This window comes from Gorilla gorilla, chromosome 19 (assembly GCF_029281585.2).
Source record: "Gorilla gorilla gorilla isolate KB3781 chromosome 19, NHGRI_mGorGor1-v2.1_pri, whole genome shotgun sequence".
Classification (NCBI taxonomy): Eukaryota; Metazoa; Chordata; class Mammalia; order Primates; family Hominidae; genus Gorilla; species Gorilla gorilla.
The window spans coordinates 17,610,997-17,637,836 of NC_073243.2; the positions used below are offsets into that span (position 1 = coordinate 17,610,997).

The 26,840-nt window shown below is 43.0% G+C and overlaps 1 protein-coding gene across 3 annotated transcripts in view; it reads right to left on the reverse strand.

Annotated features, from left to right (window-relative positions):
- METTL16 (methyltransferase 16, RNA N6-adenosine) overlaps nt 1-26,560 on the reverse strand; it is a 94,039-nt gene extending 67,479 nt beyond the window's left edge. For 2 of the 3 annotated variants that reach the window (XR_008673113.2, XM_004058258.4), the window contains exons 1-2: nt 26,395-26,560; nt 18,791-18,918 (exon numbers count right to left, since the gene is read on the reverse strand). Coding sequence is in view for 1 of the 3 variants with exons in the window: in XM_004058258.4 (XP_004058306.1) it covers nt 18,791-18,918 (128 nt within the window). In the remaining 2 variants the exon portion in view is untranslated. The remainder of the gene's footprint in view (nt 1-18,790; nt 18,919-26,394) is intronic. The other variant, XR_010131686.1, reaches the window with a different exon arrangement.
- Between the last annotated feature and the right edge of the window lie 280 nt (nt 26,561-26,840).

The following is a 26,840-nucleotide window of genomic DNA, read 5'->3' on the forward strand; positions in this document are numbered from 1 at the left end:
TAGCAATTAAAAGTCTCATTAAAATACATTAAGTCTATTTAAAGGGGTATTAAGTTTATTCTTAGACATCAGAATTGGATATGTATTAAGTTTGTCATTTATGGGGGCTAATAAAAGAGGGTTAATCCGGGGGCAACAACCACGAACACATTTCTGCTTTACTCAATAGCACAGCAATGGCCTCAATCAATTTTCACATAAAAAAAAAGATTTGCACTATCTTTGTATTTCTTACTCGATTAAAAGCAGTATAAACTCAGGATCAACAAGATAAATGATGAGCAATAAAAAGGTATAAAATCTATAAGCACTTCAGTTTTACTTCTAACAAGAATATTTTATTCCTGTGAAATCAGTCAAGTGTGTGAGAAAAATGGGCCAATTCCATTTTCTTCAATGACACAGGAATGAAAGTCAAGTTTTACATATGACGAAGCAGTTCACATCTAAGTACCATGCTAAGGCATTCAAACACATTCGTGTCTTTAACTCGAGAATGGTCGCCTGACCTATTAACTAAATTTCACTGCTAAACACACAAAAGGAAAAATATCCCATGTCTATGTTCAAAGGCTTAACATCTCAAACGTAAAATTTCATGGTAAAAGGAATTTGAGGAGAAAAAAGTTTTCAGAAAATCTCTATTAAAGAAACTTAGTAACTTACTTATAAAATAAGCTTGATAAAGAGTATTATCTAAGGGCACTAAACAGTAACAAAAGTATTGCTATTTTGCACTGGCATTTCAAAGTAATTGTGAAAATCAGGGGTTTCAAAATATTTATAAGGAATAGCTATTGGTACTACTCAAAATGCCAGTCCCTGACAAGATAAAAAGTTTGTGCCAGAATGTAAACAACACATTAAAAAGTCAATTAAACCAAAGAAATGTGAGGTAACCTAAACATACGGCACAAGGTCCTCATCTCTGTGGACAGTAACAAATAGTTTGTGGTTAAGCAGCCAGTTCAATAACCACTCCAGTTCAATAACCACTTTTAGTAGCACTATGCCAGATGCCACAAATGAGCATTTCAAAGGTTATGACCACTACTCTGTTCTTTTTTTTTTTTTTGAGACGAAGTTTCGTTCTTGTCGCCCAGCCTGGAGTTCAATGGCGCAATATCGGCTCACTGCAACCTCCACCTCCCGGCTTCAGGCGACTCTTCTGCCTCAACCTCCTGAGTAGATAGGACTACAGACATGTACCACCATGCCCGGCTAATTTTGTATTTTTAATAGAGACGGGGTTTCACCATGTTGGCCAGGCTGGTCTTGAACTCCTGACCTCAGGCGTTCTGCCTGCCTCGGCCTCCCAAAGTGTTGGGATTACAGGTGTGAGCCACCGCGCCTGGTGACCACCACTCTGTTCTAAGTAGTTAATGTCGTGTGGATTTGCCAGCCCGGTTTTGTCAGCTCTCTAATACTTTCAAACAAAACCAGTGATCCATGTTTTCATATGAAATGGATCTGATTCTTAAGATTAATATGGGCAATAAATAATAACTGCAAGCCTTATACAACTCACAGGCTAATGGGCTGCACCCTCTATTACAGGAGTCCCCAACCCCTGGGCCATGGACTGATATTGGTCCCTGACCTGTTAGGACTTGGGCCGCACAGCAGGAGGTAAGAGGCAAGCAAAGCTTCATCTGAATTTACAGCCGCTTTCCATTGCTCGCATTACTGCCTCAGCTCCGCCTCCTGTCAGATCAGCGCAGCATTAGATTCTCACAGGAGTGTGAACCTCCTGGGAACGCCGCATGCGAGGGATCTAGGTTGAGCACTCCTTGAGGATCTAAAGCCTGATGATCTGTCACTGTCTCCCATCACCCCCACATGGGACCGTCTAGCTGAGGGGAAACAAGCTGCGGGAAAACAAGCTGATTCTACACTATGGTGAGTTGTATAATTATTTCATTACATGAAATAATACAAGGTAACAAATGCACAATAAATGTAATGCGCTTGAATCATCCCGAAATCACCCCTCCCCCACCACAGGTCCATGGAAAAATTGTCATCCGTGAAACAGGTCCCTGGTGCCAAAAAGGTTGGAGACCACTGCTCTACTCTATTGTAAATAGTAGAATTGTAAACAAAGTTGGGGTACTTGGCTACTCTACTTTTAAAAGTGAAATATAAAAATGTTTCTTTTGAGCACTACTTTGTTCAACTGAGGTATACAGAATAGGTCAGAATTTTTAAGAAACTGTGACAGCTGGCATATATTCCTTTATTCATTCAACAAATAGTTATTAAGTGTCAACTATGTGCCAGGTATTACGAAAAATGCTAGGGATATTGCAGTAAGCAAACACAGACAATCCCTCCCTTTCTGAAGCGGACGGTCTGGCGGAGGATAGGTATTATCCAGAAATCACTTAAATACCTGTAAAACTATAACTGCGACAAATGCTATAAAAGACAGGTAAAAGATACTACTGACCCCCTCTAATTAGTGGATCTGCCTTAGGAAGGTCAGAGGAGGCTTCCCTGCACAGACAACTGAGCTAAGAACTGACAATGGAAGAAAAATTCACAAAGGAAGGAACGAGGGGAAGGGAACGTGGCATTCTAGGGTCCTAGGTAAAGCAAACCCCAAGTACAAAGACCCTAAGGCAGAACTTCTGGAGCATTCCAGGTACTAAGAGACAGTCACTGTGTCTCAAATGCAGAGAGCAAAGTAAGCGTATATAGTTCAAGGTGAAGCTGGGGAGGAAGGCAGGTTCCAGATTATGTAGGGCATTATAATTAGAGTGACCATATAATTTTATCATGTCCAGTGTGAAACTTTTCTGAAAGTGAAAGTAAAAACTATTAATAATCACACCAGGATACTATTCTTTTTTTTTTTTTTTTTTTTTGAGACAGAGTCTCGCTCTGTCACCCAGGCTGGAGTGCAATGGCGCGATCTCGGCTCATTGCAACTTCCGCCTCCTGGGTTTAAGCAATTCTCCTGCCTCAGCCTCCCGAGTAGCTGGGACTACAGGTATGTACCACCATGCCCAGCTAATTTTTTGTATTTTTAGTAGAGACGGGGTTTCACCGTGTCAGGCAGGATGGTCTCAATCTCCTGACCTCATGATCTGCCCGCCTCGACCTCCCAAAGTGCTGGGATTACAGGCGTGAGCCACTGCACACAGCTGATAAAATTATATTCTATGTTAAGGATTTAGGTATGGTATAGAATAAAGTTGGAACAAAGTGGAAGCAAAGGCTCTAATTAGGAAGCTACTGCTATACCTGAGTTAAGAGGCTACATAAAGGCTGGGTGTGGTGGCTCACGCCTGTAATTCCAGCACTTTGGGTGGCTGAGGTGGGTGGATGGCTTGAGTCCAGGAGTTTGAGACCAACCTGGGTAGCATGGTGAAACCCTATTTCTATAAAATATACAAAAATTAGTCAGTGTGGTGGTGTGGTGGCATGCACCTGTGTTCCCAGCTACTCTAGGCAGGGGAGTGGGGGTGGGGCGCGGTACTGAGGTGGGAGGATCACTTGAGCCTGGGAGGTGGAGGCTGCAGTGAGCCGAAATTGTACCACTGCACTCCAGCCTGGGCAACAGAGATCCTGTTTCAAAAAAAAGGCTATATCTAGATAAAGGTAGCAATGGCAGAGATAGGGAAAAGTGAAAGGAATTAGAGATATTTTGGAGAGAACATTTGTGAGATTTAGCAACGAAATGATATGTGAGCTAAGGGATGCTGTGTTTCACATGAGTCTCCCAAGGTTCTGGCTTGTTCAACAGGATAGGCAGTGCCACCCTAACTGAAGTTAGTAACTCTGGCAGAGAACCGTTTTTGAAGAGAAATATAAATCTGAGCTGCATCTGAGACATTTAAGTGGAGATGGAGCCCAGAGAAGAGGTGTGTAGAAATAAACATGTAAGTGATTTGCAAACAAACAAGTGAAGCCCTGGCACGGATAACAGCGATGAAGGAGAAAATATAAAGTGCGAAGGAAAGAGAGCTGTAGAGCAAGCTTTGAAAACTCCTTTAATAGCTGTATGCACAGTCATTACAGAGGAAGTTCCACAAGGAGACAAAGGAACACCAGAGTGGAAGAAGGAAAACCAGTTTTCCAGTGTGGTGCTGAGGAGGCCAAGGCAAGAGGGTATCCAGGAAGGATAAACCAACCAGCAGAGTGACCTGCTGCTCAGAAGGCAACGGAGCGCTGCAAATCAGAGTCAGTGACATGAGGCTGCTGGAGACCTTTTAAAGAGCTGCTTTGGTAGTGGTAGAGTTAGAAACCACTGTGGAATCAGCTAAAGATTAAATGAGGGCAGAGTGTGGAAGCTCACACCTGTAATCCCAGCACTGTGGGAGGCTGAGGCGGGAGGATTGCTTGAGCCCAGGAGTTCAAGTCCAGCCTGGGCAACAAAAAGAGACCCTGTCTCTACAAAAAAAAATTTTTAATTAGCCAGGTGTGGTGGCAGACACCTATAATCTTAGCTACTCAGGAGGCTGAGGCAGGAGGATCACTTCAGCACAGGAGGTCAAGGCTACAGTGAGCTGTGATCACATCACTGCACTCCAGCCCAGGCAACAGAGCAAGACCCAGTCTCAAATAAAATAAAATAAAATGAAAATCATGCGGTACACCTTAAATATCGACAATTTCAACTCTAAAAAATGAAAAAAACCTCAAAAGATTTGAAAACAGGACCTCAAAAAGATATCTGCACACCCATATGTACTGCAGCATTAACCCCAACAGCCAAGAGGTGAAAGCAACCTAAAGGTCCACTGACAGATTAACAGATAAAGCAAATGTGGTATATACACAAAATGGAATACTATTCTGCCTTTAAAAAGAAGGAAATCCCAGCCCGGCGCAGTGGCTCACGCCTGTAATCCCAACACTTTGGGAGGCTGAGGTGGGTAGATCACCTGATGTCAGGAGTTTGAGACCAGCCTGGCCAATATGGTGAAACCCCATCTCTACTAGAAATACAAAAATTAGCCAGGCTTGGTGGTGGGCGCTTATGATCCCAGCTACTCGGGAGGCTGAGGCAGGAGAATCGCTTCAACCCGGGAGGCGGATAGGTTGCAGTGAGCAGAGATAGTGCCACTGCACTCCAGCCTGGGCAACAGAGCGAGACTCCGTTCCCCACCCACCAAAAAAACAAAACAAAACAAAAAAACAAAAAAAAGGAAATCCTGTCACGTGCTAGAACATGGATAAGTCTTTGAGGATATCAAGCTAAGTGAAATAAGCGAGTCAAAAACAACAAACACTGCATGATTCTACTCTAAGGTAAACGTATCTAAAGTAGTCTAACTCATGAAAAGGTTCTAGAAATCTGCACAACAACAAGCACAGGGTTAACACACTGTACACTTAAACTGGATTAAGATGGGACATTCTACGTTGCATTTCTCACAACAATAAAAAAAATTAAGTGGCCTTAAATTATTATTCAAGTACTGTACTGACATCCTTCCCACTTTTTCAACTCTCTGATACAGAAGACTTATTGAAGAAAATGTCCACTTTTTAAACACTCTCATGGGTCAAATAAGCAATTAGATAGTAATATACAAAAACACAGATCCTGAAACAATGGAAACAACCATTACTGATAACCCTAAGTTAACCAAAGAATCCAAAATCCTACTGGCAAAATAAGAAATTGTACCTCGATCAATCAAGCTAAACTTTCCATTCTTTTATTTTTTTTATTTTTTTTATTTTTTGTAGAGAAGGGGTCTCACTATATTGCCCAGGCTGGTCTTGAACTCCTGGCCTCAAGCAATAGCTTCCCAAAATGCTGTGATTACAAGCATAAAGCAGCTTGAAGCCGGGCCTTCAGGCTGATCTTTTAAATGCCATTCCTATGCTAACTAAAGAGCAACTAACAGAAAAGAAAAATCTAGTCATCCAAACACCTCTTTGCCCTTTCCAGGCATAGTTAAGAATACTGCGATTTCGGCCAGGCGCAGTAGCTCACATTTGTAATCCCAGCACTTTGGTAGGCCGAGGCAGGCAGGTCACCTGACGTCAGGAGTTTGAGACCAGCCTGGCCAACATGGTGAAACCCCGTCTCCACTAAAAATACAAAAATTAGCCGAGCGTGGTGGCAGGCGACTGCAATTGCCATTTAATAGAGACGGTGGAATCCCATCTCTACTAAAAATGCAAAAAAAATTAACTGGGCATGGTGGCATGTGCCTGTAATCCCAGCTACTAAGGAGGCTGAGGCAGGAGAATCGCTTGAACCTGAGAGGTGGAGGTTGCAGTGAGCCAAGATCACGCGACTGCACTCCAGCCTGGATGACAGAGTGAGACTCAAAAAAAAAAAAAAAAAAAAAAAAAAAAACGAATACTGCGATTTCCTAGCAATGCCCAGTGACTTACCCTAAATTCAGTGAAGCTTAAAAAGAAAAAAAAAAAGTCTGGTAATAAAAGAGGAACTGTTAAATTTAAGTTTTGTACTACAGAAAATTTAGGAACAACCTAAAAGTAACCAATATGGAATTGGCTAAATAAGCTATAACATATCCATGCAAGAAAATCCTATACAGTTATTAAAAAGAATAAGATTAGGCTGATCTACATATACTTGTATGAAAAGGGTTCCTCAATATATTACGTTTGAAAAAGAAGTTGAGTAGAAGTATATGTGTACATTCTGATTGCATTCTTGTAAAAACAAAACAAAAAGACCCTGTATAAACAGATGCAGAGGAAAAGTCTGGAAGGGTAAGTAGGGACTCGATATGCGTGCAGGTGGGTAGATGAGTCGGGTGGAGACTTCCTTCACCTCACATTTCTGTATTATCTAAACATATTTAATTACATAATTCCACTTTTTTTTTAACTAAATATGTAAACTCTCTTCATACAAGTGTATGTGGATCAGCCCAGTCTTATTCTTTTTAATGACTGCACTGTACTCGCTTGGGTGGATGTATTACAGCTTTTGTAACTTTATGCAAAATGCTTACAGTATAATGTCAAATGGGGGAGAAGAAGACGAATGATTGTATGTAACTACAACTACAACCACAAAAATTCCTACGTATGAATAAAGACAAGGGCTTAGAAAGATGAGATTACGGACTAATTTCATCTTTTAGGGTGAAAGAACTGACTTTTTGTATGTATGTGACATTACCATTATAAACGTAGTTAGGAAAAATATATTTCTCTAATTTTCCCATTAAGGGGTCTATAATGTCTGTATAGTAAAAAATAATTCCTTTTTTGAAAACCAGAAAACGGGTCTTTGGTTCTAGAATACCTGCTCTCCGTAACACAGTGACAGCAATCACCAAAAGATAGTGCTGCAGCTGTAGGGCTCATCATAAAGCTTCAAGAGACATTTTGAGCAAGAGAACAGTGTAATTAATGTTTTCCAAGGGCCTTCAAAGAAAGTTGTTGCTTACATAAACAATTCTTATTATTCAAATATATATATATATATTCAACTTACAAAATGATGAACTACAGCACACAATTTATTCACAAGGAACTATATCCTAAAAAAGTACAAGACATTAAGCTGAGGCTGGTTTCATGGAAGGAAATAAAGTGAACACCAATGAAGAGCTGATTGTTAGACTTTGTTGTTTATTTTCTTTTCTTAAAAGATCCAGACACTAGTCTGAGTGTCAAAAATACTTTTGTTGGGCAAAGTCAAGTCACTCGACTTCACTAGTTAAGAATCTAGGTCACGTTAGCACTCTGGGACATTCAAAAATCCTGAACACAGGCAAGATCTTTTCTCATTCTCATTTCAGAGATCACAGGGAGGCCCAGGAACTAAAATTAGCTCTCACGTGAAAATCAGCAGTTTATTCATTTTCAGTCTTTGTTGTTTGTTTAACACATCCAGCTTCCCAAAATAGCCTATTGTCAACAGGCTCATGGCCGATTTCCCCAGAATGACTCCTGCTCTACCACTGATGAATACAGTATTACCATTACAGATGGATTTTGAACAGACACATTTCTGTAATCCATTGTTAAAATAACAATCATTCTAATCCTGTAGAAGCCGAACCTGATGCAACAAAAACAAAAGCCAAAAGCCTCCCAGTGTTACTCCAAGGTTGGTTTCTAGTCTTTAGATGGTCACTGAGGTTCTAAAAATTGTACAGTCTACCCAGCATGATAAAGCCCTTCCACGCTAGGTCTTTGGTTTAAAAACAAATCAGTTGGCCGGGCACGGTGGCTCACACCTGTAATGTCAGCACTTTGGGAGGCCAAGGCGGGTGAATCACGAGGTCAGGAGATCGAGGCCATCCTGGCTAACACGGTGAAACCCCGTCTCTATTAAAAATACAAAAAATTAGCCCGGCGTGGTGGCGGGCGCCTGTAGTTCCAGCTACTCCGGAGGCTGAGGCAGGAGAATGGCATGAACCTCGGAGGCGGAGCTTGCAGTGAGCCGAGATCGCGCCACTGCACTCCAGCCTGGGCGACAGAGCGAGACACCGTCTCACAAAAAAAAAAAAATCAGTTAAAATAAATAAAAATAAAAGCAAATAGGGCCGGGCGCGGTGGCTCACGCCTGTAACCCCAGCACTTTAGAAGGCCGAGGCTGATGGATCACGAGGTCAGGAGATCGAGACCATCCTGGCTAACACGGTGAAACCCTGTCTCTACTAAAAATACAAAAAATTAGCCAGGCGTGGTGGCCGGCGCCTGTAGTCCCAGCTACTCGGGAGGCTGAGGCAGGAGAATGGCGTGAACCTGGGAGGCGGAGCTTGCAGTGAGCCGAGATCACGCCACTGCACTCCAGCCTGGGCGACAGAGCCAGACTCCATCTCAAAAATAAATAATATATAAATAAATAAATAATAAATAAATAAAAACAAATCGGTTAAGTGTCACATTCTATTCAAGCTGAACTGGCAGTGCTGAACTAAATTGCAGGCTGTCCCTATGGAACTGATTATTGTGAAAAAACACAAACTAAAATCTAACTGCAATGGTCAGATATGATTATAACAAAGCAGTGACATGCAGGGAAGAAAAACAAGATATCAGAGTAGCAATCCTTGCCACCTTAATTATACCAGGCTTAACAACAATATGAGCACCTACCATGAACTCAGTGACTATAGAATGCTAGTCATTCTACACACATTACTGCTAACCTTCATGAGGATGTCCTCCCATCCCTCCTTTTCAGGTGAGAAGATTCAGTCTCAGTAAAGCTAAGAAAATTACATCAAATCTCACAGCTAAGGCCGGCCACAGTGGCTCACACCTGTAATCCCAGCACTTTGGGAGGCCGAGGCGGGTGGATCAAGAGGTCAGGAGTTCGAGACCAGCCTGGCCAACATGGTGAAACCCCGTCTCTACTAAAAATAAAAAATAAAAAAATTAGCCAGGTGTGGTGGTGGGCACCTATAATCCCAGCTACTCAGGAGGCTGAGGCAGGAAAATTGCTTGAACCCCAGGAGGCAGAGGTTGCAGTGAGCCAAGATCACGCCACTGCACTCCAGCCTGGGCAACAGAGCAAGACTCCGTCTCAAAAACAAAACAAAACAAAACAAAAAAAACACAGCTGGAACTGGCACCCTCAAGACTGATACTTAACAAGACTAACTTAGAAATGTCCCCTTTCCAAAACACCTGATTCCCTTAAGAGACCACTTAGAAGTTAAGCAAATAAGTGACACTCTGACCCACTGAAGGTCTAATGTTTTGTGTGACATTTCTTTTCCATCATTAGTTGAGTTTATATTTTGGTGATTCTTCTTTTTTTTTTTTTTTTTTTTTGAGACAATTTCAGCTCACTGCAAGCTCCGCCTCCCGGGTTCATGCCATTCTCCTGCCTCAGCCTCCTGAGTAGCTGGGATTAGAGGTGCGTGCCACCACACCCGGCTAATTTTTTTGTATTTTTAGTAGAGACGGGGTTTCACTGTGTTAGCCAGGATGGTCTTGATCTCCTGACCTCATGATCCGCCCGCCTTGGCCTCCCAAAGTGCTGGAATCATAGGCAGCCACCACACCCAGCCCGGTAATTCTTCTTTAATACAACTGACAGAATTAAATACAAAGCCATTGTAGGCTGGGCGCTGTGGCTCACACCTGTAATCCCAGCACTTTGGGAGGCCAAAGCGGGCGGATCACTTGACATCAGGAGTTCGAGACCAGCCTAACCAACATGGTAAAACCCCATCTCTACTAAAAATACAAAAATTAGCCAGCTGTAGTGGTACACGCCTATAATTCCAGCTACTCAGGAGACTGAAGCACATGAATTGCTTGAGCTCAGGTGGTGGAGGTTGCAGTGAGCCGAGATTGGGCCACTGCACTCCAGTCTGGGTGACGGTGTGAGACTCTGTCTCAAAAAAAAAAAAACCATTGTAAAAGCGAAGAACATTCTACCAGTGCAGACAATCATCAACAACTCCTACCTAAGCAGGAAGGGGGAAGATTTCTGGGAGCCGCCAGGTCATTTACACCAAGATAGACTCTCCTATGTCTACCACAGGTTCCTGCGAACCATGTGAAGTTGCAACTATAAATAGGCTCACATTGCTCTCATCTCTAAAAGAAAAACAAGGAAGGTCTCCTCAAGACTGCCGTATCCTCTTCCCATCCCCTCACAGACACATTTCTTCTTCCCTGTAACAAGTCTTTTTAAAAAACTTTTTAAAGATTACTTTTAATTTCTTTTCTTTTTGTTTTTGAGACAGAGTCTCGCTCTGTTGCCCTGGCTGGAGTGCAGTGGTGCAATCTTGGCTCACCGTGACCTCTATCTCCTGGGTTCAAGCGATTCTCATGCCTCAGCCTCCCGAGTCGCTGGGAGGTTAATTTTTGTATTTTTAGTAGAGATGGGGTTTCCCCATGTTGGCCAGGCTGGTCTCAAACTCCTGGCCTCAAGTGATCCACCCACCTTGGCCTCCCAAAGTGCTGGGATTACAGGCGTGAGCCACTGTGCCCAGTCAAGATTTACTAATTTTTGTGGGTACATGGTAGGTATATATTTAGGGGGTATATGGGATATACATTGTATTTTCAGCAAATCAAATGTTTGTGGCAATCTTAAATCTAGCAAGTGTATTGGTGCCATTTTTCCAATAGCACATGCCCACTTTATGTCTCTATGCCACACGTCAGTAAGTCTCACAATATTTCAAACTTTGTTGTGATTTATGATCAGTGGTCTTTGTTTTTTGTTTTTTTGTGTGTGTATGTTTGTTTTTGTTTTAGTTACTCAGGAGACTGAGGTAGGAAGATTGCTTGAGCCCAGGAATTTGAGGCTACAATGAGCTATAATCCTACCACTGCACTCCAGCCTGGGCAACAGGGACCCTCTCTCTAAAAAAGAAAAACAAGGCCGGGCGTGGTTGCTCACGCCTGTAATCCTAGCACTTTGGGAGGCTGAGGCAGGCGAATCACGAGGTCAGGAGATCAAGACCATCCTGGCCAACATGGTGAAACCCCATCTCTACTAAAATACAAAAAAACAGCCAGGCGTGGTGGCGTGCACCTGTAGTCCCAGATACTCGAGAGGCTGAGGCAGAGGAATCGTTTGAACCCGGGAGCCGGAGGTTGCACGTCTTATTATTTAAGAAACATTTTAAGGCCATAGATAGTGATTCCTCAGACAGATCTGGGCAAAGTAAATTGAAAACCTTCTGGAAAAGATTCAGCATTCTAGATGCCATTAAAAACATTCAGGATTGGCCAGGCATGCTGGCTCATGCCTGTAATCCCAATACTTTCAGAGGTCGAGAGAGGCAAATCACTTGAGCCCAGGAGTTCAAGACCAGATGGAGTGAAACAACAACCACAAAAAATTAGCTGGGTGTGGCAGCACACACCCAGTCCCAGTTACTTGGGAGGCTGAGGTAAGAGGATCACCTGAGCCTGGGGAGGTTGAGGCTACTGTGAGCCACGATTATACCACTGCACTCTAGCCTGGGCAACAGAGTGAGACCCTGTCTCAAAAACACAAAAAATAAAAGAACATTTGGGATTGATGAGAGGAGGTCATTATCAACATTAATCGAATATGAAAAAGATGATTTCGGCCGGGCGCGGTGGCTCACGCCTGTAATCCCAGCACTTTGAGAGGCCAAGGTGGGCGGATCACGAGGTCAGGAGTTCGAGACCAGCCTGGCTAACATGGTGAAACACTGTCTCTACTAAAAATACAAAAATTAGCCAGGTGTGGTTGTGTGCACCTGTAATCCCAGCTACCCAGGAGGCTGAGGCAGAAGAATCCCTTGAACCCAGGAGGTGGAACCTGCAGTGAGCTGAGATCCGGCCACTGCAACCCCAGCCTGGGTGACAGAGAGAGACTCTGTCTCAAAAAAAAAAAAAAGAAAAAGATTATTTCAACCGTCATAGGTGAGTCTGATGGGCTCAAGACTTCAGCATGGGAAGTAACTGCAGATGTGCTGAAAACAGCAAGAGAACTAGAATTAAAAGTGAAGACCAGCCGGGCGCGGTGGCTCACACCTGTAATCCCAGCACTTTGGGAGGCCGAGGCAGGCGGGTCACTTGAGGTCAGCAGTTTGAGATCAGCCTGGCCAACATGGCAAAACCTTGTCTCTACTAAAAAATACAAAAATTATTTGGGTGTGGCAGTGCACACCTGTAATCCCAGCTACTCAGGAGGCTGAGGCAGGAGAATTGCTTGTACCTGGGAGCTGGAGGTTGCAGTGACCTGAGACCACACCACTGCACTCCAGCAGCCAGGGTGACAGAGCGACTCTGTCTCAAAACACACATGCACACACACACACACAAAAAAAACAAAACAAAAAAAAAGAAAAAACATCCTACACAAATAGTATTTTTATCTAATTGTGTTCAAGGCATTCATGGATCCTCTGAAAGTCCCTAAGTTCACTGTTCTCTGTATATTTCTGTCTACCTAGTTAGAAATATTTTTTAAAAAGTTCCCAATTATGTCAAACAGTGTTTTTAGAGATGGGTCTCGCCTTGTCGCTCGGGCTGGAGTGCAGTGGTGTAATCATAAGTTCACTGCAGCCTTGAACTCCTGGGATCAAATAATCCCCCCACCTCAGCCTCCCAAGTAGCTGGGATTATAGACGTGCACCACTATACCCTGTCAAACATGTTTTTTAAAATTTCTATACTTTTCAAAATGCTAAGTCTTCATCTTCACTGAAAGTTATTTATCCATATAATTTTCCATTTTGATGCTTTTTGCCTTCTTTTCTACTTTATTTCATTTAGGGGGAACTCTCATTTACCTACTTATTTTTGCGCATCCCTTTACTTTTCATTTCTCTGTAATTCCGTTTTAGGTATGTGCTATGATCTGAATGTGTCCCCCAGAATTCCTTTGTTGGAAACCTAATCCCCAATGCCAACAGTGTTAGGAGGTGGGACCTAGTGGGAGAGGTTTAGGTCACAAGGGCTTTGCCCTTATGAATGGATTAATGCTGCTGTTTTAAAAAAAGCTTGCAGAAGTGGGTTTGCCCCCTTCCACCTTCCACCCTGTGAGGATGCAGCAAAAGGGCCCTTAACCAGATGCCAGGGCCTTGATCTTGGACTTCCCAGCCCCCAGACTATGAGAAATAAATTTCTGTTCTTTGTAAATTACCAGTCTCATGCCACTTTTATATGGCATATCGTTTTGTTGTTGTTGTTTTTCTTTTTTATTTTCTTGAGACAGACTCTTGCTCTGTTGCCCAGGTTGCAGTGCAGTGGCACGATCTCGGCTCACTGCAACCTCCACCTCCTGGGTTCAAGCGATTCTCCTGCCTCAGCCTCCTGAGTAGCTGGGATCACAAGTGCGCACCATCACGCCTGGCTTATTTTTGTATTTTTAGTAGAGACGGGGTTTCACCATGTTGGCCAGACTGGTCTCGAACTCCTGACCTCAGGTGATCCGCCCACCTTGGCCTCCCAAAGTGCTGGGTTTACAGGTGTGTGCCACTGCACCTGGCCTTTTTTTTTTTTTTTTTTTTTTTTGAGATAGGATCTCACTCTGTCGCCCAGGCTGGAGTGTAGTGGCACAATCTCAGCTCACTGCAACCTCTACCTCTCAAGCTCAAGCGATTCTCGTGCCTCAGCCTTCCGAGTAGCTGAGATTACAGGCATATGCCACCACGCCCGGCTCATTTTTGTATTTTTAGCAGAGAAGGGGTCTCTCCATGTTGCCCAGGATGATCTCAAACTTCTGAGCTCAAGCCATTCGCTGGCCTCTCAAAGTGCTGGGAATATAGGCATGAACCACTACACCCGGCCTGGCATATCATTTAATAGAGAAATTATTCTCATGCAGTCAACAAATATTAACTCAATGTCTGTGACTTGCCAGGTACCTTTAGATATGTTGTAAAAACACATCTGTTAGGTCTGCTTCAGAGTGACAGGTTTTTTTTGGAAACAAGGTCTTGCTCTGTTGCCTAAGCTGGAGTGCAGTGGCGCGATCATGGTTCACTGCAGCCTTGACCCCCTGGGCTCAAGCGATCCTCCTGCCTCAGCCTCTCGAAGTGCTGTGACTCCAGGTATGAGGCGCTGCGCTCGGCCGTTTAAAAAATATACCTCTTAGGCCCTTCGCGGTGGCTCACGCCTGTAATCCCAGCACTTTGGGAGGCCGAGGCGGGCGGATCACGAGGTCAGGAGATCGAGACCATCGTGGCTAACATGGTGAAACCCCGTCTCTACTAAAAATACAAAAAATTAGCCAGGCGTGGTGGCGGGCGCCGGTAGTCCCAGCTACTCGGGAGGCTGAGGCAGGAGAATGGCGTGAACCCGGGAGGCGGAGCTTGCAGTGAGCCGAGATCGCACCACTGCACTCCAGCCTGGGTGACAGAGTAAGACTCCATCTCAAAAAAAAGAGAGATCGAGACCATCCTGCCCATCATGGTGAAACCCCGTCTCTACTAAAAATACAAAAATTAGCTGGGCATGGTGGCATGTGCCTGTAGTCCCAGCTACTCAGGAGGTTGAGGCAGGAGAATCTCTTGAACCTGGGAGGCGGAGCTTGCGGTGAGCCGAGACAGAGCCACTGCACTCCAGCCTGGCGACAGAGCAAGACTCTGTCTCCAAACAATGCAAAACAAAACAAAAATCTTAAAAATCCTAACCATCAGCTGGGCGCGGTGGCTCACGCCTGTAATCCCAGTACTTTGGGAGGTTGAGGTGGGCGGATCACTTGAAGTCAGGAGTTCTGAGACCAGCCTGGCCAACATGTTGAAACTCCGTCTTTACTAAAAATACAAAAATTAGATGGGCGTGGTGGTGCGAGCCTGTAATCCCAGCTACTCAGGAGGCTGAGACAGGAGAATCGTTTGAACCCAGGAGGCGGAGGTTGCAGTGAGCCAAGATGACATTACTGCACTCCAGCCTGTGCAACAGAGCAAGACTCTGTCTCAGAAAATAATATAAAACTTTAGTGGATGAGGATGGGGATGGGCAAGGCACAAGAATCCTCCATACCACGCCCTTAAGAAAAATTTCAAACTCCTCAGTGGGCCTTAAAAAGCACCACAAAGTATAACCATCCCCAGCCCACCTCCTCCTGTCTCTTGTCCACTGCACCCCAGGCACGCTTCACTTCTTCAGTTCCCCTCTGCCCAGTATTCTTTGCACATGCTGCTGCCTCTGCCTGGAATACTCTTCTTTCTACCTGGCTCACTCCACTCATTCCTTAAAACACAACCAAGAGACCATTTCGGTTTCAAATCATTCTCTAAATCCCAAAGTCAGGGTACGGTCTCCTTTTCATGTGATCCCACTGCACATCCCCCGGATTCTCCCATACTAAAAGGTTAACGGCTTATGTATTTGTCCATTTTCCCCACTAGTGTATAAACTAGCGTGTGACTGTGGCAGTGACATCTTTCTTGTTTTTTAAGGCTTTCCTAGAACCGAGCACAATGTGGCTAATCAATAGGTTTTTGTTAAATAGCTGATTAAGTACAATAGTAAGTATAGAGAGGAAACAAACAATGACAAAACTATATCTTTTTTTTTTTTTTTTTTTAATTACAGGATTTCGCTATGTTGCCCAGGCTGGATTCAGACTCCTGGACTCAAGATCCTCTCACCTCAGCCTCTCATGTAGCTGGGACTACAGATGCACAGTGTTGCACCCCACTAAAATGGTATCTTTCCTAAAGCTACTAGGATCAACATCCACATATATCACTATGAAACAATGATTTACAAACAATGAGAGAGATGTTATAAACAGAGAAATCCCAATTCAATCTCTTTAGGGTAACTGACTCCAAAGTAAGGTGCCAAAGGTGATTATGGTATCCAAAGAAAATACCAGAAGTCCTATTTAAATATATTTTTAATTTCTATTTTGAAATATGTTTTCAAATGTACTTAATATATTAACACAGTAAGTAGTACAAGCATTCACATACAGGCTGTGCTCAATTTATTTTATTTTTTTGAGATAGAGTCTCATTCTGTTGCCCAGGCTGAAGTGCAGTGGCATGATCTCGGTTCACTAAAACCTCCACCTCCCGAGTTCAAGCAATTCTCCCTCCTCAGTCTCCTGAGTAGCTGGGACTATAGGTGTGCATCACCACACCCAGCTAATTTTTTGTATTTTTAATAGAGACAGGGTTTTGCTTTGTTGGCCAGGCTGGTCTTGAACTCCTAACTTCAGGTGATCTACCCACCTCGGCCTCCCAAAGTGATCTTAACCCTTGTATACTTGGGTGGGGGTGGAGAGTTTCACAGATCCCTTTGAGAATGTGATGACAGCTAAGGATTATCTGTCAGAAAAATGAAGATAAATATTTGTTTGAACTCCTGTATGATTTTAAGGGTTATCTTGGCTTCCAGGTTAAGTCTTGCCCCAGGGCCTCCATTTCTAAAGCTATAAGGAGAGGGCTTAGAGTAAAGAAGAGGTGAAGAAAATGCCTCAAGCCCTATGATCCTAATCTTCTTTTTTTCTTTTTTGTTTTTTCTTTTTTGTTTTGAGACGGAGTCTCACTCTGTCACCCAGGTTGGAGTGCAGTGGCACGATCTCAGCTCACTGCAACCTCCACCTCCCAGGTTCAAGTGATTCTCCTGCCTCACTCAGCCTCCTGAGTAGCTGGGATTACAGGCTTGTGCCACCACACCCAGCTCATTTTTGTATTTTTAGTAGAGATGAGGTTTTCACCATGTTGGTCAGGCTGGTCTCAAACTCCCGACCTCAAGTGATCTGCCCACCTTGGCCTCCCAAAGTGCTGGGATTACAGGCTTGAGCCACCGTGCCTGGCCACTATTATTCTTTCCCTTCCCTTTTCTCCTCTAATCCTGCTCCTCTTCCTTCCCATAGCTGAATCACCACGCCTCTCTCTAGGCAGGCTGGGAATTTCCAATTCCCTCTGTAACTCGCAGAGTTGAGGAATGCAGTTAGAGATAGTTCTTTATCAGAGGTATAAAAGACACATCAGTCATTCCCATATAATTATCATAATTTTGCCATTTCCTGAAATACCTGTACTATTGTTTTCTTAATTTAAAAAAATCAAGGCCGGGCACATGGCTCACGCCTGTAATCCCAGCACTTTGGGAAGCTAAGGCGGGCGGATCACCTGAGGCCAGGAGTTCAAGACCAATCTGGCCAACATGGTGAAACTCTGTCCCTACTAAAAATACAAAAATTAGCCAGGCGTGGTGGTAGAGGCCTGTAGTCCAGCTACTCGGGAGGCTGAGACAGGAGAATTGCTTGAACTCGGGAGGCAGAGGTTGCAGTGAGGCGAGACTGCACCACTGCACTCCACCCTGGGCAACAGAGACTCCGTCTCAAAAAAATAAAATAAAGTAAAAATAAAAAATCAACTTTCTGGCTTGGTGTGGTGGCTGTCATCTCAGAACCTTGGGAGGCAAAGGAGGGAGGACCACTTGAATCTAGGAGTTTGAGACCAGCCTGGGCAATATGACAAGACCTTGTCTCTACAAAAATAAAAATAAAAATAGCTAAGCATGGTAGGGCACACTTGGCTATTTTTATCTGGGGAGGCTGGGGCAGGAAGACAGCTTGAGCCCAGGAGTTCAATGCTGTCACAAGCTATGACTGTGCCACTGCACTCCAGCTTGGGCAACAGAGCAAGACCCTATCTCTAAAAACAAAATAAATAAATAAAAATAAATCAACTTCTTAAATTTAGTAACATCTTAAACAATAATATCTGTGAAATCAGTCCTGATGTCCTGGTTATTATTTTCCTGCCTCACATCAAAATAAACACACACTTACTAAAATATCTTTAGGCCGGGCACGGTGGCTCACACCTGTAATCCCAGCACTTTGGGAGGCCAAGGCGGGCGGATCACGAGGTCAGGAGTTCAAGACCAGTCTGACCAACATGGTGAAACCCCGTCTCTACTAAAAATACAAACATTGGCCGAGCGTGGTGGCGGGCACCTGTAATCCCAGCTACTGAGGAGACTGAGGCAGGAGAATCACTTGAACCTGGGAGGCAGAGGTTGCAGTGAGCCGAGATCATGCCACTGTACTCTAGCCTGGGCAACAGAGCGAGACTTTGTCTCAAAAAAGAAAAAAAGTCTTTAGATCCTCACCAGTCACTAAGTTTTAGATCACAAAGAGCACAATCCTAAGTCTGCAGTTACTCTGGGATTTCTGTAGGGTAAGCAACAATTTGGACATCAAGAGAATTTTTTTTTTTTTAAGCCAGAAGGAAACTTAAAAGCATTTGGTCCATTCCTCTAATGTTATACATTAAAAAGCTGAGACCAAGAGAGGTTAAGTGATTTGTCCAAGGTCGCATGGGAAGTTTAATCAAATGTCTAAGATTAACATTCAGGTGGGCTTTCTATTACATCATATCCATTTGAATCACACAAGAATAATAGTGATTTTTCATCCGTTACCTACCTCACTCTTCCATTCAGATTTATCTGAACATGCTGCTTAAAATCTGGATATTTGGATGCCAGATATGCAAAGTCAGGAGGTTTGTCCTTGTATCTATTTCTTGCATGCATTGATTTACTCAGAGCCATCTTAAGGAGAGAAAGAGAGAAAGAAAATCAGCATATTTATTAAAAACCATTAATGGGGGCCGGGTGCGGTGCCTCATGCCTCTAATCCCAGTACTTTGGGAGGCCGAGGCAAGTAGATCACCTGATTCAGAAGTTCGAGACCATCCCATCCTGGCCAACAGGATGAAAGCCCGTCTCTACTAAAAATACAAAAAGTAGCCGAGCATGGTGGCGGGAGCCTGTAATCCCAGCTACTTGGGAGGCTGAGGCAGGAGAATTGCTTGAACCCAGGAGGTGGAGGGTGCAGTGAGCCGAGATCACGCCACTGCACTCCAGCCTGGGCAACAAGAGCGAAACTCCGTCTCAAAAAAAAAAAAATCAGTGGGGAAAGCTGTGGATGCCAAGTTAATAGTTACAGCCAACATGTCTTTGCCGATCAAGTGAGAAAGTAGAAATCACATTTTTAAAATGTATGCAACAAATAAGCACATGAAGAGATGGCGAACATCATTAGTCATCAGGGAAATACAAATCAAAACCACGTGAGATACCACTTCATACCCACCAGGATGGCTGCTGTCAACAAAAAAACAAAAATCAAAAATTAAAAAAACAGAAACAACGAGTGTTCTGCAAGGATGTGAAGAAATTGGAGTTCTCGTGCATTGCTGTTGGGAATGTGAAATGGCACAGCTGCTGTCGAAAAACGCTTGGCGGTTCTTTAAAAAGCTAAACATAGAATTACTATCTGATTCAGCAATTCCACTCCTAGGTATATTCCCAAAAGAACTGAAAGGAGGAACTGAAACAGATATTTGTACAGCAGTGTTCACAGTAGTATCATTCCCAAGAGTGAAAAGGTGGGAAACAACCTGAGTGTCCATCAGCAGATGAATGTGGACCAACAAAAGACAGTATATCCATACACTAAATATGGATCAACAAAATACAGTATATCCATACACTAAATATGGATCAACAAAATACAGTATATCCATACCCTAAATATGGATCGACAAAATACAGTATATCCATACACTAAATATGAAAATATGGTATATCCACATAATAAATATGGGTCAACAAAATACGGTATATCCATACCCTAAATATGGATCAATACGGTATATCCATACACTAAATATGGGTCAACAAAATACAGTATATCCATACAATAAATATGGGTCAACAAAATACGGTATATCCATACACTAAATATGGATCAACAAAATACGGTAATCCATACAATAAATATAGATTAACAAAACACGGTATATCCATACAATAAATATGGATCAACAAAAGATGGTATATCCATACAATAAATATGGATCAACAAAATATGGTATATCCATACAATAAATATGGATAAACAAAATACGGTATATACATACAATAAATATGGATCAACAAAACATGGTATATCCATACAGTAAATATGGATCAACAAAATATGGTATATCCACACACTAAATATGGATCAACAAAATACGGTATATCCACACACTAAATATGGATCAACAAAATACGGTATATCCATACAATAAATATGGATCAACAAAATACGATATATCCATACAATACATATGATCAACAAAATATGGTATATCCACACACTAAATATGGATCAACAAAATACGGTATATACATACAATAAATATTATGCAGCCCTAAGAAGGAATGAAATTCTGATACATGCTACAACATGGAAGAACCCTGAAAACACCATGCTAAGGGAAATAAACCACACACAAAAGGACAAATATTGTATGCTTTCACTTATATGAGGCACCCAGTAGAGGTAAATTTATTACACAGATGGAGAGTGGAATAGAGGTGTTGAGGAGCTGGGGAGGGAAGAATGAGGAGTTACTGTTTAATAGGTACAGAGTTTCACTTTGGAATGATGACAAAGTTCTGGAGATAGAGGTGATGGTTGCACAAGAGAATGAACACATTTAATGTCACTGAATGGTACACTTAAAAATGGCTAAAATGGTAAATTTTATGTTATGTATATTTTTCCATGATTTTAAAAATGTAGACAACTTAAGAGTGAATCTTTTTTTTAAATCAAGGGAAGAAAGCTGAAAAGTATTCCTTTAAGAGCATCAAAGTGACAGAACACAGTCTGTATATATGATCTATAACCAAGGATATTAGTTAGAGGTTAGTTGTGTTTTGTTTTGTCTCGTTTTGTTTGTTCTGAGACAGTGTCTCACTCTGTCATCCAGGATGGAGTGCAGTGGCACAATCATACCTCACTGCAGCCTCAATCTCCCGTGCTCAAACAGTCCTTCCACCTCAGCCTCCCGAGTAGCTGGGACTATAGGTATGTGCCACCATGCCACCACGCCTGGCTAATATATTTTTAATTTTATTTTTTGTAGAGACAGGGTCTCCCTTTGTTGCCCAGATTGGTTTCCAACTCCTGAGCTCAAGTGATCCTCCTGCCTCAGCCTCCCAAAGTGCTACGACTACAGACATGAACCATCACACCCAGCCTGGAGGTTAGTTTTTACAGTATCCTTACAAGGACTGAATATTTGGTAGTGTACCATAACATCACCAAACTTTGAAAAAATATCTTTGATTCCAACTTAAAGTTTCAATCTTGTCATTCCCAGGTAGCTAAAACCAAATGAAAACGAACATAATTTTGTCTTCTTCCAGATTACAACAAGAAATAAAAGCAAATGTACTTATATCAAGACATAAATACTGAAAGAGAAACTATTATAATGGTTTAGTAAATCTCCAGGTAGTTGGTAATTTAAAAAATATTTTACTATTATATATATATCTCTCTCTCTGGGTGGCAAGTGACTTATTTTCTTAATATCTTTATTTTTTACTTTTTAAATAATGATTATTCTTCTAAACAATATTATGTTAGCCAAAAATCTAGGAGTCACTTGATAGTTTCTCATATCCAAGAAATCACCACTCCTGTAGGTTTTACCTGCTAAATACCTCTTAAATCCACTCTTTTTCCCTGTCCCCAACAACGTCAAGCCCAGAGGCATTTTTTTTTTTTTTTTTTTTTTTTTAGATACATGGTTTCATTATGTTGGCCAGGTTGGTCTTGAACTCCTGGCTTCAAGCAATCCTGCCACCTCAGCCTCCCAAAGTGCTAGGATTATAGTTGTAAGCCACCACGCCCGGCCAGAACAGCCTTTTTATTTACTTACTTTTATTTTATTAGAGACTACATTGCCGAGGCCAGACTTAACTCCTGAGCTTAAGCAATCCTCCCACCTCGGGCTCCCAAATGGCTGAGACTACAGGTGTGCACCACCGCACCTGGTTTACAGTTGCCTCTTAATTGGTCTCCCTGCATCCACTCTTGTTCTCGCCATCCCTCCTTCCACCTCGCAGTGATCATTTCTAAACACAAATCTCAGTATGTCCTTCTCCTATGTCCACCTGCTCAAAACCTTACTCTTAGGATAAAATAAAAAACATCACTTCAGCCTACATACAAGGCCCTACATGACCTGGCCTTGCCTATCTTTTCACCATCAGTTTAAGTCACATGCCCTTGCTCTTTGTGTCCTTCTACCCTGACCACAGGACCTTTATGCAGGCTATTCTTTTTTTTTTTGAGACAGAGTCTCCCTCTGTCACCAGGCTGGAGTGCAGTGGCGCAATCTTGGCTCACTGCAACGTCTGCCTCCCGGGTTCAAGTGATTCTCCTGCCTCAGCCTCCTATGCAGGTTATTCTTTTTATCTGTAACGTTTTTTCCTCCCTCTCTTCAGTCGGCGAATTCTTAGTCATTCTTGGGCTCACAGTTCAAGCATCTCTTCTTCAGGAAGATCTTTCCTTCCCTAATCTCCCCAGTTAAGACAAATCCTCTATTATAACATCTCCTAGCAATAAATATTTTTCTTTTGCAATCTTTGTTAGAGACATAATTTTACATAGTCATAAATCTGTCAATGCTATTTCAGATGGTTTTTTGACAGCTTCCTACACTGGAAATTAAACCAATTTCAGAAAAGAACTGTTGTCTTCATTCCAGACTTTTCCAAATCACATATCCAACTGCCTACCATATTTCTCACTTGAAGGGCTCAAAAATACATGTACAATATGTGCAAAATTAAATCACTTCTACCCACCCCAAACTGATCCTTCTTATCTTCCCTATCTCACCAAATGCACTGCTATCTTTCTTGTGATAAACACATCAAAAATCTTCAACACCTTCTCCATGCTGCCTCCCCCAGTCACAACACACCAGGCCCTGAATACTCCGTCTCCCAGTTATTTCTTGACCTTATCCCACTTTTCACCCTTCACAACACCACCTCTCTGGCCCAGGTCATTATCATGTCTTTCTTGGGTTGCTCTAAGAGTCTCAAACTGATCTCTTCATAAACACTCTTGCCCTCTACCAGCCACTTTTCACTCAGCAGACAAGCCACTCCCCCCCATGCAAATGTGAACATTTCCTTATTAAATCCCTTCAGTGGCATCCCAAAGCTATTAAGCTAATAAAGTCTAAAATCATTAACAAGGCAGGCATAATCCAGGCCTTATCTGTCCCTCCAACTTCATTTGTTGCCACTTTCCCCTTCCAGACACACTGGTCTTCTTCCATTTTCTCTGCTGCATGGTAGTCTGTCTCACTGTCTCCTATTCTTACTGCCTGTAAGACTCTCCTCAACCTCCCACCATCGCCTTTCACCTCTGAAGGTCCACTAGCTACTCAAATCACACCCTAGGCATCATTTACTCCGGCAGCCTTTCTCTGAGCCCACAATCCAATCAGATGCCCATCTACATGCTTTCAAAGCACCCTGTGCTGCTTCTCCCTCAGAGATCTTCAGTTTACTACTGGGTGTGTAATTAATTTGCATATGTCACACACAGACCTGCAACCATATCCATCCTAATCTTTACTATACTCCCAGCAACCTGTATACAATAAATATTTGTTGAGTAAACAATTCAGAATTTGAGGGGATTAGTAGTCACCTGAAAGTTTTTCAGCATACTGTTACTACATTTTGCCCCTCACACTATGACTAAAACTGACTATATACCTGTCTTAATTTCCTAGCATTGACATACCCTTTACTGACCATCAGGAAAGAGGGGAGCATAAAACTAGGATGGCCCCCAGTTCTCAAGAAAACATCAACTGGGCAAGGTGGTGCGTGCCTGTGGTCCTAGCTACTAGGGATGCCAAGGGTAGCTTGAGCCCAGGAGTTCCAGTCCAGCCTGGGCAACACAGTGAGACCCTGTCTCAAAATAAACAAACACAAATAATAGACTTTATTAAAAAGAAAATATCCAAAATGAAAGTGTTGGCTGGGCACAGTCACTCACGACTATAATCCCAACACTTTTGGAGGCCAAGACTGGAGGATCACCTGAGGTCAGGAGTTCGTGAGACCAGCCTGGCCAACATGGAGACCATCCTGGCCAACATAGTGAAACCCTATCTCTACTAAAAATACAGAAATTAGCTGGGTGTGGTGGCATGTGCCTGAAGTCCCAGCTACTTGGGAGGCTGAGGCAGAAGAATCACTTGAATTCAGGAGGCCGAAGTTGCAGTGAGCCAAGATCACGCCACTGCACTCCAGCCTGGTGACAGAGCAACACTCCGTCTCAAAAAAAAAAAAAAAAAAATTAGCTGGGCGTGGTGGTGGGTGCCTGTAATCCCAGCTACTCGAGAGGCTGAGGCAGGAGAATCACTTGAACCCAGGAGGTGGAGGTTGCAGTGAGCCAAGATCGTGCTACTGCACTCCAGCCTTGGTGACAGTGAGACTGTCTCAAAAAAAAAAAAAAAAGAAAAAGAAAATGTTCTTTCTTGTGATTCTGGTAAGCAACAAAAAAGAAAAGTAAACTAAGAGTAATTTCTTTAAACTGATGGAAAATATTTTCCCAATTTATGGGGGACATGTGACATTTATGGGGTATTTGTTCCACGCATAGAATGTGTGATGATCAAGTCAGAGTATATGGGGTATTCATCACTTTGAGTATTTTTTATATCTATGTATTGGTAACATTTCAAGCCCTCTCTCCTAGCTATTTTGAAATATACATTGTTGCTGACTATAGTCACCATATCCTAACAGTGACTTCAAGAGACAGTGGCATGTTAGGGCTCTGCAACACATTAAGGAAAATTCTACAGACTACATAGCTGACATCAGTGCACACACAACATAATACTCTGAATATATGTGACACAAATTAAATTACAGACATGGCAGATTCGATTCATTTCCTACATTATTCAACTTTTCTGGTCAGAACAGATACAGAATGAGTAAATACAACCACTTCTTTTCTAACTAACCTCCCAATATAGGCAATGAGTTCTTAGCTAAATATAATCTATTCTTCAGAGTTTAACTGGGAATCAATTCTTTTTTTTTTTTTTCTTCTTGTTGAGACAAGGTCTTCCATTCTCTTGCCCAGAGTGCAATGATGGAATCATAGCTCCCTGAAGCCTCCAACTCCTGAGATCAAGCAATCCTCCCGCCTGAGCCTCCCAAGCAGCTGGGACAACAGGTACAGGACACTACACCTGGGTAATTTACTTCATTTTTTTGTAGAAAGGGAGTCTGGCTTTGCTACCCAGGCTCTAGCTTCAATTTTCGACACAGAATTTACCCATCTGACATTCCATATATTTTACTTACTTTAAAAAATCTCCCGTCAGTAAGTTTCAAGAGGGTAAATATTTTGTCTGTCTTGTTCACCGCATATCCCAACGCCTAAAATAGGGCCTAAGAGAGTAGGCACTCAAGTATTTGTTGATTGAAACCACGATAGAAATCTTCCCTGTCCGGACCACCGACACAAAGCACTCTCACTGAGTTTCAAAAAAAGCTCAGCCCATGGACTGGAACTTTTCTTCCCGGTTACTTGAGTCAGTCCAGAAAGCTACAGTTAATAGTAGAACCCTGAGAATGAGGCTTTCCCTTTTTTTTTTTCTTTCTCATCTCCATGCTTCTGTTTCCTTGGTTCCTCTTGACCATTAACCCTCTTCAACTACCACTCTCTTGATACACAGCCTGTAAAACAGTCTAAATTCCAATTTCAGAACTTCAAATTCTTTCTGCACAGATCCCTCCCACTTCCACACCAATCTACATCTTCTCTCTTCGCCTTCTCTCATAAATCCGACGTTTCCCACTAGTCCTGCCACTGCCATTCTCCATCTCTTCCATTCTTTCCATGCCCTCATTTTATCAGCTCAGTTTGTCTTCCCGCCTCAGTTTTGGATCTCTCTAAACCTCCTAAACCCCGGGGAGTCTTTCCTACTTCAATCCTAGTCTCTATTCTATTCGCCAACTCCTCCCACTCATCCACTGTCAACACCCCCGCGTGCGCACACACAGCCACATCAGGTCTCCCCTCCTAGACCCCGAAGTCGGCACCTCACTAGCCCAAAACTCAAGAATGAGGAACCCGTGTGATCCACGGGTTAAGTGACCCATGATAGTAAATCTGCGTGAGAGATATAAGTGACCCACCTCTGAGGCCGAGGTTCCTGCCAGACGTCGTGTCTGGCGTGGGCCTGTACAACCCTAGAATCTTAAAGCAGCCGCACAGCGAAGCTCCCAGAAACGCAGATAATACGCTCCCAGCGCGCCGCCATATTGTGAAGCCATCTAGCCTCGTGATTGGACACATCCCTCTCGCGCGACCTGTGGCTGATCTTGAAGAAACAAGAAACCCTCGCGACACCTGGGGTTTGCTGCTCCTAACAGAAGGCGTGGGGGCGTGGTGACGAGCGGAGTCCTTTGCGGTATGGCAGGAGGAGGACCTGCATTCGAATTCGCGAGAAAACTTATTTAAAAGAAAAAGAAACAAGTTTTCCGGGCCCTGCTGCAGACTTACCTCTCACACTCACTGGGATTGGGCAGGTTATGAAGATGAGGGTACGAGACTTGGGTGTGATGGCGTGCAGTGAGCCCTT